The sequence below is a fragment of the Anser cygnoides genome, chromosome 31, assembly GCF_040182565.1.
Source record: "Anser cygnoides isolate HZ-2024a breed goose chromosome 31, Taihu_goose_T2T_genome, whole genome shotgun sequence".
Lineage (NCBI taxonomy): Eukaryota > Metazoa > Chordata > Aves > Anseriformes > Anatidae > Anser > Anser cygnoides.
Window position 1 is genome coordinate 109,793 of NC_089903.1, and position 12,918 is coordinate 122,710.

General features: G+C 70.0%; 1 protein-coding gene across 1 annotated transcript in view; it reads left to right on the forward strand.

Annotated features, from left to right (window-relative positions):
• DLG4 (discs large MAGUK scaffold protein 4) overlaps nt 1-12,918 on the forward strand; it is a 29,368-nt gene that overhangs the window by 3,358 nt on the left and 13,092 nt on the right. Inside the window, 16 exon segments of the mRNA XM_066985266.1 lie at nt 1,604-1,635; nt 1,637-1,667; nt 3,771-3,783; nt 3,786-3,823; nt 4,211-4,261; nt 4,603-4,707; nt 4,709-4,728; nt 6,329-6,498; nt 7,641-7,659; nt 7,661-7,775; nt 9,823-9,967; nt 10,213-10,272; nt 10,275-10,350; nt 11,342-11,498; nt 12,754-12,768; nt 12,770-12,857. Coding sequence (XP_066841367.1) covers nt 1,604-1,635; nt 1,637-1,667; nt 3,771-3,783; nt 3,786-3,823; nt 4,211-4,261; nt 4,603-4,707; nt 4,709-4,728; nt 6,329-6,498; nt 7,641-7,659; nt 7,661-7,775; nt 9,823-9,967; nt 10,213-10,272; nt 10,275-10,350; nt 11,342-11,498; nt 12,754-12,768; nt 12,770-12,857 — 1,135 coding nt within the window.

The following is a 12,918-nucleotide window of genomic DNA, read 5'->3' on the forward strand; positions in this document are numbered from 1 at the left end:
CCCGTCCCCATATGCTGGGTTTTGGGGTCCCTGCTCCCCCCGCCCCCCCGTTTTGGGGTCCCCCATCCCCAGGTTTTGGGGTCCCTGCTCCCCCCGCCCCCCCCATTTTGGGGTCCCCCCATCCCCAGGTTTTGGGGTCCCTGCTCCCCCCGCCCCCCCCCATTTTGGGGTCCCCCCATCCCCAGGTTTTGGGGTCCTGCTCCCCCCCCCCCATTTTGGGGTCCCCCATCCCCAGGTTTTGGGGTCTCTGCTCCCCCTTCCCCCCCCATTTTGGGGTCCCCCAATCCCCAGGTTTTGGGGACCCCCCCCCATTTTGGGGGTCCCCCATCCCCAGGTTTTGGGGACCCCCCCCCCCCCCCCCATTTGGGGTCCCCCATCCACTGGTTTTGGGGTCCCTGCTCCCCCTGCCCCCCTGTTTTGGGGTCCCCCCATCCCCAGGTTTTGGGGACCCCCCCCCATTTTGGGGTCCCCCCATCCCCAGGTTTTGGGGACCCCCCCCATTTTGGGGTCCCCCATCCACTGGTTTTGGGGTCCCTGCTCCCCCCGCCCCCCCATTTTGGGGTCCCCATCCCCAGGTTTTGGGGTCCCTGCTCCCCCTGCCCCCCCCCCTGTTTTGGGGTCCCCCATCCCCAGGTTTTGGGGACCCCCCCCCATTTTGGGGTCCCCCCATCCCCAGGTTTTGGGGTCCCTGCTCCCCCCGCCCCCCATTTTGGGGTCCCCCATCCCCAGGTTTTGGGGTCCCTGCTCCCCCTGCCCCCCATTTTGGGGTCCCCCATCCCCAGGTTTTGGGGTCCCTGCTCCCCCCGCCCCCCATTTTGGGGTCCCTCCCCCCATCCCCAGGTTTTGGGGTCCCTGCTCCCCCCCCCCCCGTTTTGGGGTCCCCATCCCCACTGGTTTTGGGGTCCCTGCTCCCCCCCATTTTGGGGTCCCCCATCCCCAGGTTTTGGGGACCCCCCCCATTTTGGGGTCCCCCCATCCCCAGGTTTTGGGGACCCCCCCCCATTTTGGGGTCCCCCATCCCCAGGTTTTGGGGTCCCTGCTCCCCCCCCCCCCCATTTTGGGGTCCCCCATCCCCAGGTTTTGGGGTCCCTGCTCCCCCTGCCCCCCCATTTTGGGGTCCCCCATCCCCAGGTTTTGGGGACCCCCCCCATTTTGGGGTCCCCATGCCCAGGTTTTGGGGTCCCTGCTCCCCCTGCCCCCATTTTGGGGTCCCCCATCCCCAGGTTTTGGGGTCCCTGCTCCCCCTCCCCCCCCATTTTGGGGTCCCCCATCCCCAGGTTTTGGGGTCCCTGCTCCCCCCCCCCCCATTTTGGGGTCCCCCATCCCCAGGTTTTGGGGTCCCTGCTCCCCCTGCCCCCCCCGTTTTGGGGTCCCCCCATCCCCAGGTTTTGGGGTCCCTGCTCCCCCCCCCCCCGTTTTGGGGTCCCCCATCCCCAGGTTTTGGGGACCCCCCCCCCCGATTTTGGGGTCCCCATCCACTGGTTTTGGGGTCCCTGCTCCCCCCGCCCCCCATTTTGGGGTCCCTCCCCATCCCCAGGTTTTGGGGACCCCCACCCCCATTTTGGGGTCCCCCACCGACCACTCCCCCCCCCCCCCCCCGCAGAAGTACCGGTACCAGGATGAGGACAGCCCCCCTGGAGCAGAGCCCCGCCCACCTGCCCAGCCAGGTAAGCCCCGCCCACGGCCACGCCCCCACGCCCCCGCCCGCAGGCCCCGGCCACGGCCACGCCCCCGCCCGCAGGCCCCGCCCCTGCCACGTGCTGCGGGGAGGGTCCCATGGGTGGCATTGGTGACACGGGGGGTGGCGGTGGCGGTGGCGTGGGTGCCCTGGGGGTGTCCCATGGGTGTCACACAGGTCCCGGGGGTGTCCCGTGGGTGGGGGCAGTGCTGCATGGGTGCCCCGGGGTGGTGGCGGTGTCCCATGGGTGCCCCATTGGTGTTACATGGGTGCCACGTGGGTGGTGGTGGTGTCCCATGGGTGCCCCGGGGTGGTGGCAGTGCCACATGGGTGCCTCTGGGGTGGTGGCGGTGTCCCATGGGTGCTCCATGGGGTGCCACATGGGTGATGGTGGTGTCCCATGGGTGATGGCGGTGCCACATGGGTGCCCCTGGGGTGGTGGCGGCGTCCCATGGGTGTTACATGGGTGCCCCGGGGTGGTGGCAGTGCCACATGGGTGCCCTGGGGTGGTGGCAGTGTCCCGTGGGTGCCATGTGGGTGCCATAGGGGTGCCACATGGGTGATGGCGGTGTCCCATGGGTGCCCCGGGGTGGTGGCAGTGCCACATGGGTGCTCTGGGGTGGTGGCAGTGTCCCGTGGGTGCCATGTGGGTGCTGTAGGGGTGCCACATGGGTGATGGCGGTGTCCCATGGGTGCCGTGGGGTGGTGGCAGTGCCACATGGGTGCCCCTGGGTGGTGGCGGCGTCCCATCGGTGCCCCATGGGGGCTCCAGGGGTGTCCCATGGGTGATGGCGGTGTCCCATGGGTGCCCCAGGGTGCTTGCAGTGCCACACGGGTGCCCCTGGGTGGTGGCGGCGTCCCATGGGTGTTACATGGGTGCCCCAGGGTGGTGGCAGTGCCACACGGGTGCCCCTGGGGTGGTGGCAGTGTCCCGTGGGTGCCATGTGGGTGCCATAGGGGTGCCACATGGGTGATGGCGGTGTCCCATGGGTGCCCCGGGGTGGTGGCAGTGCCACATGGGTGCCCCAGGAGTGTCCCATGGGGGCTCCAGGGGTGTCCCATGGGTGATGGCAGTGTCCCATGGGTGCCCCGGGGGTGGTGGCAGTGCCACACGGGTGTTGTATGGGTGTCCCATGGGTGCCACACGGGGGTGGCGGTGTCCCATGGGTGCCCTATGGGTGGTGGCAGTGCCCCGTGGGTGCTGTATGGGTGCCACATGGGTGTCCCATGGGTGCCCTGGGGTACCGGCAGCACCCCTCGGCCTCCCCACCCCCGATCACCGGGGGCAGGGCTTCCAAAAGTGGGCGGGGCTTTCACAACGGGGGGGCGGGGCTTGCGAGCGGGGAGGGGGCGGGGCTTACAGGTGTGTGGGGGCGGGGCTTAGAGTGGGCGTGTCCTGCGGACCGGGGGGCGGGGCTTAGGGTGGGCGTGTCCTGCGGGCCAGGGGGGCGGGGCTTGGAGTGGGCGTGTCCTGCGGACCGGGGGGCGGGGCTTAGGGTGGGCGTGTCCTGCGGACCGGGGGGCGGGGCTTAGAGTGGGCGAGTCCTGCGGGCCGGGGGGCGGGGCTTAGAGTGGGCGTGTCCTGCGGAGCAGGGGGCGGGGCTTAGAGTGGGCGTGTCCGGGGGCGGGGCCAAGCCCCCGGGGGCGGGGCCGGCTCCATCCGGGGCTGCGGCGCGGGGGCACCGGGACCGGGACCGGGACCGGGGCCAGCACCGGGCCCCCCCGCCGCCCCCCGCCCCCCCCCCCCCGCCATGCTCGTGTCCGCCCGGCGCGCGCAGCGCCTGGGCCGGCGCCTGCTGAGCTCCGTGCGCGGCCACCGGGCCCGGCACCGGCACCGCCACCGGGGACCGGTACCGGGGGGGGGGGGGGCACCGGGGGGGGGGGGGGGGGGGGCTGCGGCACCGGGGGGGGGGGGGGGGGCGGGGGGGGTTCCCAGCATCCTCTGCACGCCCCCCCCCCCCGTGGCGATGCGGCGTTGCCGTGGTTACCGGGGGAGGGGGAACGGGGGGGGGGGGGGGGCGGGGGGGGGGTTACCGGCGGGGGGGGGGGCGGGGTGACCCCCCCCCTTCCCCACCGCTGACCCCCCCCCCAGGCCAACTCACCCCCGTCATCGTCAACACCGACACGCTGGAGGCGCCCGCATACGTGAGTGCCCCCCCCCCCTCAATGCCCCCCCCCTCAATGCCCCCCCCCTTAAATGCCCCCCCCCGTGTCCCCCTGTGCCCCCCCATCCCCTCCTGCCCCCTAGACCCCCCCCCAATGTCTCCCCCACCCCTAAATACCCCCCACGTCTCCTTGTGCCCCCGGACCCCCCCCCAGTGTGTGTCCCCCCCCCTCGTGTCCCCCCCCAAACTCCCCCCGGACCCCTCCCCCGATGTGTCCCCCCCCGCGCCCCTTTGTGCCCCCATCCCCCCAATGCCCCCCCATAAATGCCCCCCCAGTCCCCTCCTGGCCCCCTGGATCCCCCCTCAATGTGTGTCCCCCCCCCCCGTTATGTGCCCCCCCTCACCTCCTGTCCCCCCCCCCCCCCAGGTGAACGGCACCGAGGGCGAGATGGAGTACGAGGAGATCACGCTGGAGCGGGTGAGACCCCCCCCCCAAAACCCCCGGGGTCCCCCCCCCCCCCCAACCCCCCGGTGTCCCCCTGTTAACCCCCACCCCCCCCAACCCTCCCCGGTGTCCCCCAACCCCCCCATACCCCCTGGGGCCCCCTTTTTGCCCCCCCCCCAACCCCCCTCTGGGCCCCCCCATATCCCCCCCCTTATGGACCCCCCCCCAACCCCCTTGGGGACCCCAGACCCCCCCTCATCCCCCTCCCCCCCCCCTTTTTTTTTTGCATGAATTTTGGGGCCCCCCCAGCCCTGGGGGCTGACGGGGGCGCCCCCCCCTTGTCCCCCGTCCCCCCCCCCGTGTGCCCCCCCCAGGGTAACTCGGGGCTGGGCTTCAGCATCGCGGGTGGCACGGACAACCCCCACGTCGGGGACGACCCCAGCATCTTCATCACCAAAATCATCCCCGGCGGCGCCGCTCGCGCAGGACGGCCGCCTCAGGTGGGACCCCCCCCAAAATACGGACCCCCCCCCCCAACACCAGACCCCCCGGCACTCCTCACAACAACCAGGACCCCCCAAAGCCCCCAGAGCCCCCCCACCCCCCAGGACCCCCAAATCCCCTTCAAAGCTCCCCAGATCCCCCCAGAACGCCCTCAAAGCCCCCGTGAAGCCCCCAGGACCCCCTGTTTCCCCCCCAAATTTTCCCCTCGCCCCCCCCCAGCACCCCCAAACCCCCAGCATCCTCCCAGCACCCCCAAAGCCCCCAGCACTCCGCCAGGCCCCCAAAGCCCCCGTAAAGCCCCCAGGGCCCCCAAATCCTCCCCAGCCCCCTCCCCAGGCCTCCCCAGCCCCCCAAAGCCCCCCAGGACCCCTCCAAAGCCCCCCAAGCCCCCAGCACCCTCAAAGCCCCCCCAAATCCCCCCCAAATCCCCCAGTTCCCCCAGTTCCCCCCAGCACCCCCAAATCCCCCCCAAATCCCCCCATAACCCCCTCAAACCCCCCCAGCACCCTCAAATCCCCCCAAAGCCCCCCCAAAGCCCACTTGAAGCCCCCACAACCCCCCAACCCCCAGGACCCCCAAATCCCCCTAAGCCCTCCCAAATCCCCCCAGTTCCCCCAAACCCCCGAGCCCCCCCAAAGCCCCCCCCCAGCCCCCAGAGCCCCCCAAGCCAGGCGGGTGTCGGGGCGCAGGGTGAACGACAGCATCCCCCCCAGGACCCCCAAATCCCCCCAAATCCCCCCCAAAGCCCCCAGAACCCCCCCAACCCCCCCCAGCACCCCCAAATCCCCCCCAAATCCCCCCAGAACCCCCCACGAACCCCCAGCACCCCCCAAGGACCCCCCCTTGAAACCCCCCCAGGACCCCCAAATCCCCCCTAAGCCCCCCCAAATCCCCCCAGTTCCCCCCAAATCCCCCCAGGACCCCCAAATCCGCCCCATATCCCCCCAGTCCCCACCCAAATCCCCCCAGTCCCCCCCAAACCCCCCCAACCCCCCAGCCCCCCCCAGAGCACCCCCCAAGCCACGCGGGTGTCGGGGCGCAGGGTGAACGACAGCATCCCCCCAGGACCCCCAAATCCCCCCAAATCCCCCCAAATCCCCCCAGCATCCCCAAATCCCCCCCAAATCCCCCCAAATCCCCCCAGAACCACCCCAAACCCCCCCAGCACCCCCAAATCCCCCCAAATCCCCCCAAAGCCCCCCCAAAGCCCCCTTGAAGCCCCCAGGACCCCCCAAACCCCCCGAGCCCCCCCAAATCCCCCCAGTTCCCCCGACCCCCCCCCCAGCCCCCAAAGCCCCCAAGCCACGCAGGTATCAGGGTGCAGGGTGAACGATGCCCCCAGGACACAAATCCCCCAAATCCCCCCAAATGCCCCAGGACCCCCAAATCCCCCCCCCAAATCCCCCCCAAAGCCCCCTTGAAGCCCCCCACGACCCCCAAACCCCCCAGGACCCCCAAATCCCCCCCAAATCCCCCCAAAAGCCCCCTTGAAGCCCCCAGGACCCCCCAGCACCCCCGAGGACCCCCCAACCCCCCAGCACCCCCAAACCCCCCCAGCCCCCAGAGCCCCCAAGCCAGGTGGGTGTCGGGGCGCAGGGTGAACGACAGCATCCTGTTCGTCAACGAGGCGGACGTGCGGGAGGTGACGCACAGCGCGGCCGTCGAGGCCCTGAAGGAGGCCGGCGCCGTCGTGCGCCTCTACGTCATGCGCCGCAAGGCCCTGGCCGAGAAGGTGGTGGAGGTGAAGCTCATCAAGGGGCCCAAAGGTAACGAGGGGGGCCACGGGGTGGGGGGCGAGACCCCCCCCCCCAAAAGGGGGCCAAGGAGGTGGGCAGGCGGCGCCCGGATCCGGGGGTCCGGGGGGGGATGGGGACACGGGGGTGGGGGCCCCGTGAAAGTGGTCCCGGAGGATGGGGCCCACCCCTGTTTTCCAGGGATCCCAAATGTGGGGGCCCCCTATTTCTGGGGACCCCCCAAAAGCGGTCCCAGGGGACTGGGACATCCCAGTTTTCTGGGAATCCCAAATCTGGGGGCCCCCAGTTTAGGGGAACCCCTGAAACCTGTCCTGGAGGATGGGGACCCCCCCCCAGTTTTCAGGAATCCCAAATCTGGGGGCCCCCCCCCATTTCTGGGGATCCCCGAAAGCGGTCCCGGAGGACTGGGACCCCCAGTTTTCTGGGAATCCCAATTTTGGGGTCCCCCCATTTAAGGGGACCCCCCGAAAGTGGTTGCGGAGGACTGGGACCCCCCATTTCCCAGGAATCCCAAATCTGGGGACCCCCCCCTTTACAGGGATCCCCCTAAACCAGGACCCCCCATGGACCAGGGCCCCTAAAACCAGGGAGCTCCAGACAGTGAGACCCCAAAATTTGGGGGGGGGGGGGTCCTGGCCCGTCCCATTTCATGGGACCCCCACAACTGGGGACCCTCCCCCCAGTTGGACTGGGACCCCGATGGACCAGGACCCCCAAATGTGGGGACCCCCCCCAAGGGACCAGGACCCCCAAATTTTAGGACCCCCCGGGTGGACTGGGACCCCCATGGACCAGGACCCCCAAATTTTGGGACCCCCCAAGGGACCAGGACCCCCAAATTTTGGGACCCACCCCCCATGGACTGGGACCCCCTCCCCACATGGACCTGGACCCCCAAATGTGGGGATCCCACCCAAGGGACCAGGACCCCCAAATTTTGGGACTCCCCGCATGGACTGGGACCCCCCATGGACCAGGACCCCCAAATTTTGGGACTGCCAACCCATGGACCGGGACCCCCAGATTTGGGGACTCCCCCAGGGGACCAGGACCCCCAAATTTTGGGTCCCCCCGAGCCGGGTGGGCGCGGACGGGGGTGTTGGGGGGGGCCCTGCCCTGACCCCCCCCCCCCCGCCCCGTTTTGCCCCCCCCAGGGCTGGGGTTCAGCATCGCGGGGCGTGGGGAACCAGCACATCCCCGGGGACAACAGCATCTACGTCACCAAGGTCATCGAGGGCGGCGCCGCGCACAAGGACGGGCGGCTGCAGGTCGGGGACAAGATCCTGGCCGTGAGCGGGGGACACGGGGGACACGGGGACCGTGGCGGGACACGGGGGGACACGGGGACATGGGGACAACGGGGGGACACGGGGACATGGGGACATTATGGGGACGGGGACAATGGGGAGGACATGGGGGTCACAGGGGGCACGGGGACAATGGGGGGACACGGGGGGACATGGGGACCGTGGGGGGACACGGGGGGACACGGGGACATTATGGGAACGGGGACAATGAGAGGACATGGGGGTCACAGGGGGACACAGGGACAATGGGGGGACACGGGGACATGGGGACATTATGGGAACGGGGACAATGAGAGGACATGGGGGACACAGGGGGACACGGGGACAATAAGGGGACATGGGGACAATAAGGGGACGGGGACAATGAGAGGACATGGGGGTCACAGGGGGACACGGGGACAATGGGGGGACACGGGGGGACACGGGGACATGGGGACATCATGGGGACGGGGACAGTGAGAAGACATGGGGGTCACAGGGGGACACAGGGACAATGGGGGGACACGGGGACATTATGGGGATGGGGACAAGGAGAGGACATGGGGGTCACATGGGGACACAGGGACAATGGGGGGACACGGGGACATTATGGGGATGGGGACAAGGAGAGGACATGGGGGACACAGGGGGACACGGGGACACAGGGGGGACACGGGGGGACACAGGGACAATGGGGGGACACGGGGACATTATGGGGATGGGGACAATGAGAGGACATGGGGGACATGGGGACAATGGGGGGACTTGGGGACAATAAGGGGACGGGGACAATGAGAGGACATGGGGGACATGGGGACAATGGGGGGACAATAAGGGGATGGGGACAATGAGAGGACATGGGGGTCACAGGGGGCCATGGGGACAATGGGGGGACTTGGGGACAATATGGGGACGGGGACAATGAGAGGACATGGGGGTCACAGGGGGACACGGGGACAATTGGGGGACACGGGGACATTATGGGGACGGGGACAATGAGAGGACATGGGGGACACAGGGGGCCATGGGGACAATAAGGGGACTTGGGGACAATAAGGGGACGGGGACAATGAGAGGACATGGGGGACACAGGGGGCCATGGGGACAATAGGGGGACTTGGGGACAATAAGGGGACGGGGACAATGAGAGGACATGGGGGACACAGGGGGACACGGGGACAATAAGGGGACACGGGGACATCATGGGGACGGGGACACCATGGGGGGACATGGGGACACCACGGGGGGACACGGGGACATCGTGGGGACGGGGACACCACGGGGGGACATGGGGGCACAGGGACACGGGGGGACACGGGGACACCGTGGGGATGGGGGGACACAGAGGGGACGGGGGGACAGGGACAATCAGGGGACATTGGGGGACACGGGGACATCATGGGGACGGGGACAGGGACACCGTGGGGATGGGGACACGGGGACACCGTGGGGATGGGAGCAATGAGGGGACTTGGGGGGACACGGGGACAGTGGGGGGGGTGGAGACACCATGGGGATGGGGACAGTGAAGGGGGTATCACAGGGGTGGGGACACGAGGGGATGGGGACACCATGGGGACACACGTGGGGACACCGTGGGGACACCGTGGTGATGGGGACAGCGGGAGAACACCAAGGGGATGGGGACACTGTGGGGACATCGTGGGGATGGGGACACCGCAGGGACAGCGAGGGGACACTGAGGGGACACCATGGGGATGGGAGAGGGACGGGGTGGGGACACCGAGGGGATGGGGACATGGAGGGGTCACCAAGGGGATGGGGATGGGGACAGCACGGGGATGGGGACACCGCGGGGATGGGGACACGGAAGGCAAGGTGACAAGGACACGACAGGGACGGGGACGCGATGGGGACGCGATGGGGAAGGTGCCACGGGTGCCACGGGGACGGGAACGCGACGGGGACAGGGACGGGGCCCCGATGGGGACGGGGACCAGGACCCGATGGGGACGGGGACCAGGACCCGATGGGGACGGGGCCAAGCCACCCCCCCCCCGGTGTCCCCCGCCGTCCCCGCCGTCCCCAGGTGAACAACGTCAGCCTGGAGGACGTGATGCACGAGGACGCGGTGGCGGCGCTCAAGAACACGTACGACGTCGTCTACCTGCGGGTGGCCAAGCCCGCCGCCACCTTCCTCGGGGACAGCTTCGCGCCCCCCGACGTCACCAGCTGTGAGCGGGGGACACGGGGGGGACACGGGGGGGGACACACGACACGAGGGGTGTCCCCGGGGTGGTGGCTCCCCCTTCCCGTCCCTGCTCCGTGCTCCCCCCGTGTCCCCGCTGTCCCCGCTGTCCCCGATGTCCCCGCTGTCCCCATGTCCCCGCTGTCCCCATGTCCCCGCTGTCCCCCGTGTCCCCGTCCCCGTGCCCCTGTCCCCGTGTCCCCTGACCCTGCCCCTGTCCCCTGTCCCCAGCCTACTCGGCGCACCTGGACGCGGAGCTGGGTCCCCAAAGCTACCTGGGCCCCGAGTTCCCCCGGCCATGACCCCCACGTCCCCGCGCCGCTACTCCCCCGGCCCCAAGGACCTGCTGGCCGACGACGACGTCCCCAGGTACCGGCCCCGACGTCCCCACGGTGTCCCCGACGTCCCCACGGTGTCCCCACGATGTCCCCGCGGCGTCCCTGGGGGTGTCCCCGTGTTCGCGGGGTGTGCCCGGGCTTCCTGAAGGCCTGTTCCTGGGGTGTCCCCGGGGTGTCCCCATGTCCCTAGGGTGTCCCTGGGGTGTCCCCTGGGGTGTCCCCATGTCCCTGGGGTGTCCCAGTGTCCCTGCAATGTCCCCCGGGGTCCCCAGCGGCATGTCCCTGTGATGTCCCCATGTCCCTGGCCTGTCCCCATGTCCCTGGGCCACCCCTACTGCCACGTCCCTGTGATGTCCCCGTGTCCCTGGGTTGTCCCCAGCCCCATGTCCCCACAACGTCCCCGTGTCCCTTGGCTGCCCCCAGGATGTCCCCATGTCCCTGGGCTGTCCCCAGCACCACATCCCCACAGTGCCCCCGCGTCCCCACAATGTCCCCATGTCCCTGGGTCATCCCCAGCCCCATGTCCCCCCGATGTCCCCACGTCCCCCCGATGTCCCCACGTCCCCACAATGTCCCCATGTCCCTGGGTTGTCCCCAATGCCACGTCCCCATGATGTCCCCATGTCCCTGGGTCATCCCCAGCCCCACGTCCCCGATGTCCCCACGTCCCCACAATGTCCCCACGTCCCCACAATGTCCCCATGTCCCTGGGTCATCCCCAGCCCCATGTCCCCCCGATGTCCCCACGTCCCCCGATGTCCCCACGTCCCCACGATGTCCCCATGTCCCCACGATGTCCCCATGTCCCTGGGTCATCCCCAGCCCGATGTCCCCACATCCCCACCACGTCCCCACAATGTCCCCAATGCCACGTCCCCACGACGTCCCCATGTCCCCACGATGTCCCCACGATGTCCCCAGCCCCCCCCCACCCCCATCCCCGGGGCCGTCCCCAGGGGCACACCGTCCCCACGTGTGTGTCCCCGTGTCCCCGTTCCCCCCCCCCGTGCGCCGGTCCCCAGGGAGCCGCGGCGCATCGTCATCCACCGGGGCTCCACGGGGCTGGGCTTCAACATCGTGGGGGGCGAGGACGGCGAGGGCATCTTCATCTCCTTCATCCTCGCCGGCGGCCCCGCCGACCTCAGCGGCGAGCTGCGCAAGGGCGACCAGATCCTCTCCGTGAGTGCCGTGGGGACACGGGGACACGGGGGGACGTGGGGACACGGGTTGGGGGACACGGGGGGGACACGGGGGGCGTCCTCCCCTTCCCCGCCGCGACGTGCCCCCCCCCGATGTCCCCGTAGTGAGGCGTGCCCGGCACGGGCCCCCCCCTCCCGGTGTCCCCACGGGTGTCCTGGTGCCGCCCTGCTCCCCGTGGCGCTGTCCCCAGCACTCGCCGCACGGTGACGTGTCCCCAGCGCTCGCCTCCGCTGCCCCCGTCCCCGTCCCCGAGAGCCACAGGTCCCCACCCCTGTCCCCGTTGCCGTCCCCGTCCCCGTCCCCGTCACCACCTGTCCCCATCCCCGCTGCCGTCCCCGCTGCCATCCCCATCGCTGTCCCCATAGTGACGTGTCCCTGTCCACATCCCCGGTGTCACCTCTGTCACTGTCCCCATAGTGGTGTGTCCCCATCGCCATCCCCACGGTGACACGTCCCCATCCCTGTCCCCATCGCCATCCCCACGGGGACACGTCCCCATCCCTGTCCCCATCCCTGTCCCCATTGCCATCCCCACGGTGACATGTCCCCATCCCTGTCCCCATCGCCATCCCCACGGTGACACGTCCCCATCCCTGTCCCCATCATCACCCCCACGGTGCCATGTCCCCGTTGCCACCCCCATAGTGACGTGGCCCCCATTGCCATCCCCATCCCTGTCCCCAAGGTGGCGTCCCCATCCCCATTCACTGTCCCCACGGTGCCACGTTCCTGTCCCCATCACCATCCCCATGGTGCCACGTCCCCATCCCTGTCCCCGTCCCCGTGGTGACGTCCCCATCCCTGTCCCTGTCCCCATGGGGACACATCTCCATCCTCGTCCCCATCCCTGTCCCCACAGTGGCATGTCCCCATCCCTGTCCCCATCCCTGTCCCCATTGCCATCCCCATGATGACACATCCCCATCGCTGTCCCCATCCCCATGGTGCCATGTCCCCATCCCTGTCCCCATCGCCATCCCCATGGTGCCATGTCCCCATCCCCATCCCCATCCCCGTCCCCATCCCCGTCCCCATCCCCGTCCCCATCCCTGTCCCCATCCCCGTCCCCATCCCCGTCCCCATCCCCGTCCCCATCCCCGTCCCCATCCCCGCCCCATTCCCCCCCCCGCGGGGCCGTGTCCCCGCCGTGCCCCCGCCCCCCCCCCCGCGGTGCCAACGCCCCCGTCCTGTCCCCGTCCCCGTGTCCCCGTGTCCCCGTGTCCCCGTCCCGCAGGTGAACGGCGTGGACCCTGCGCAGCGCCACCCACGAGCAGGCGGCCGTGGCCCTGAAGAACGCGGGGCAGAGCGTCACCATCATCGCCCAGTACAAGCCCGAGGGTGAGCGGGGGGGACTGGGGGTCCCGGGGGGGTCCTGCACCCTGACCCCATGACCCTGACC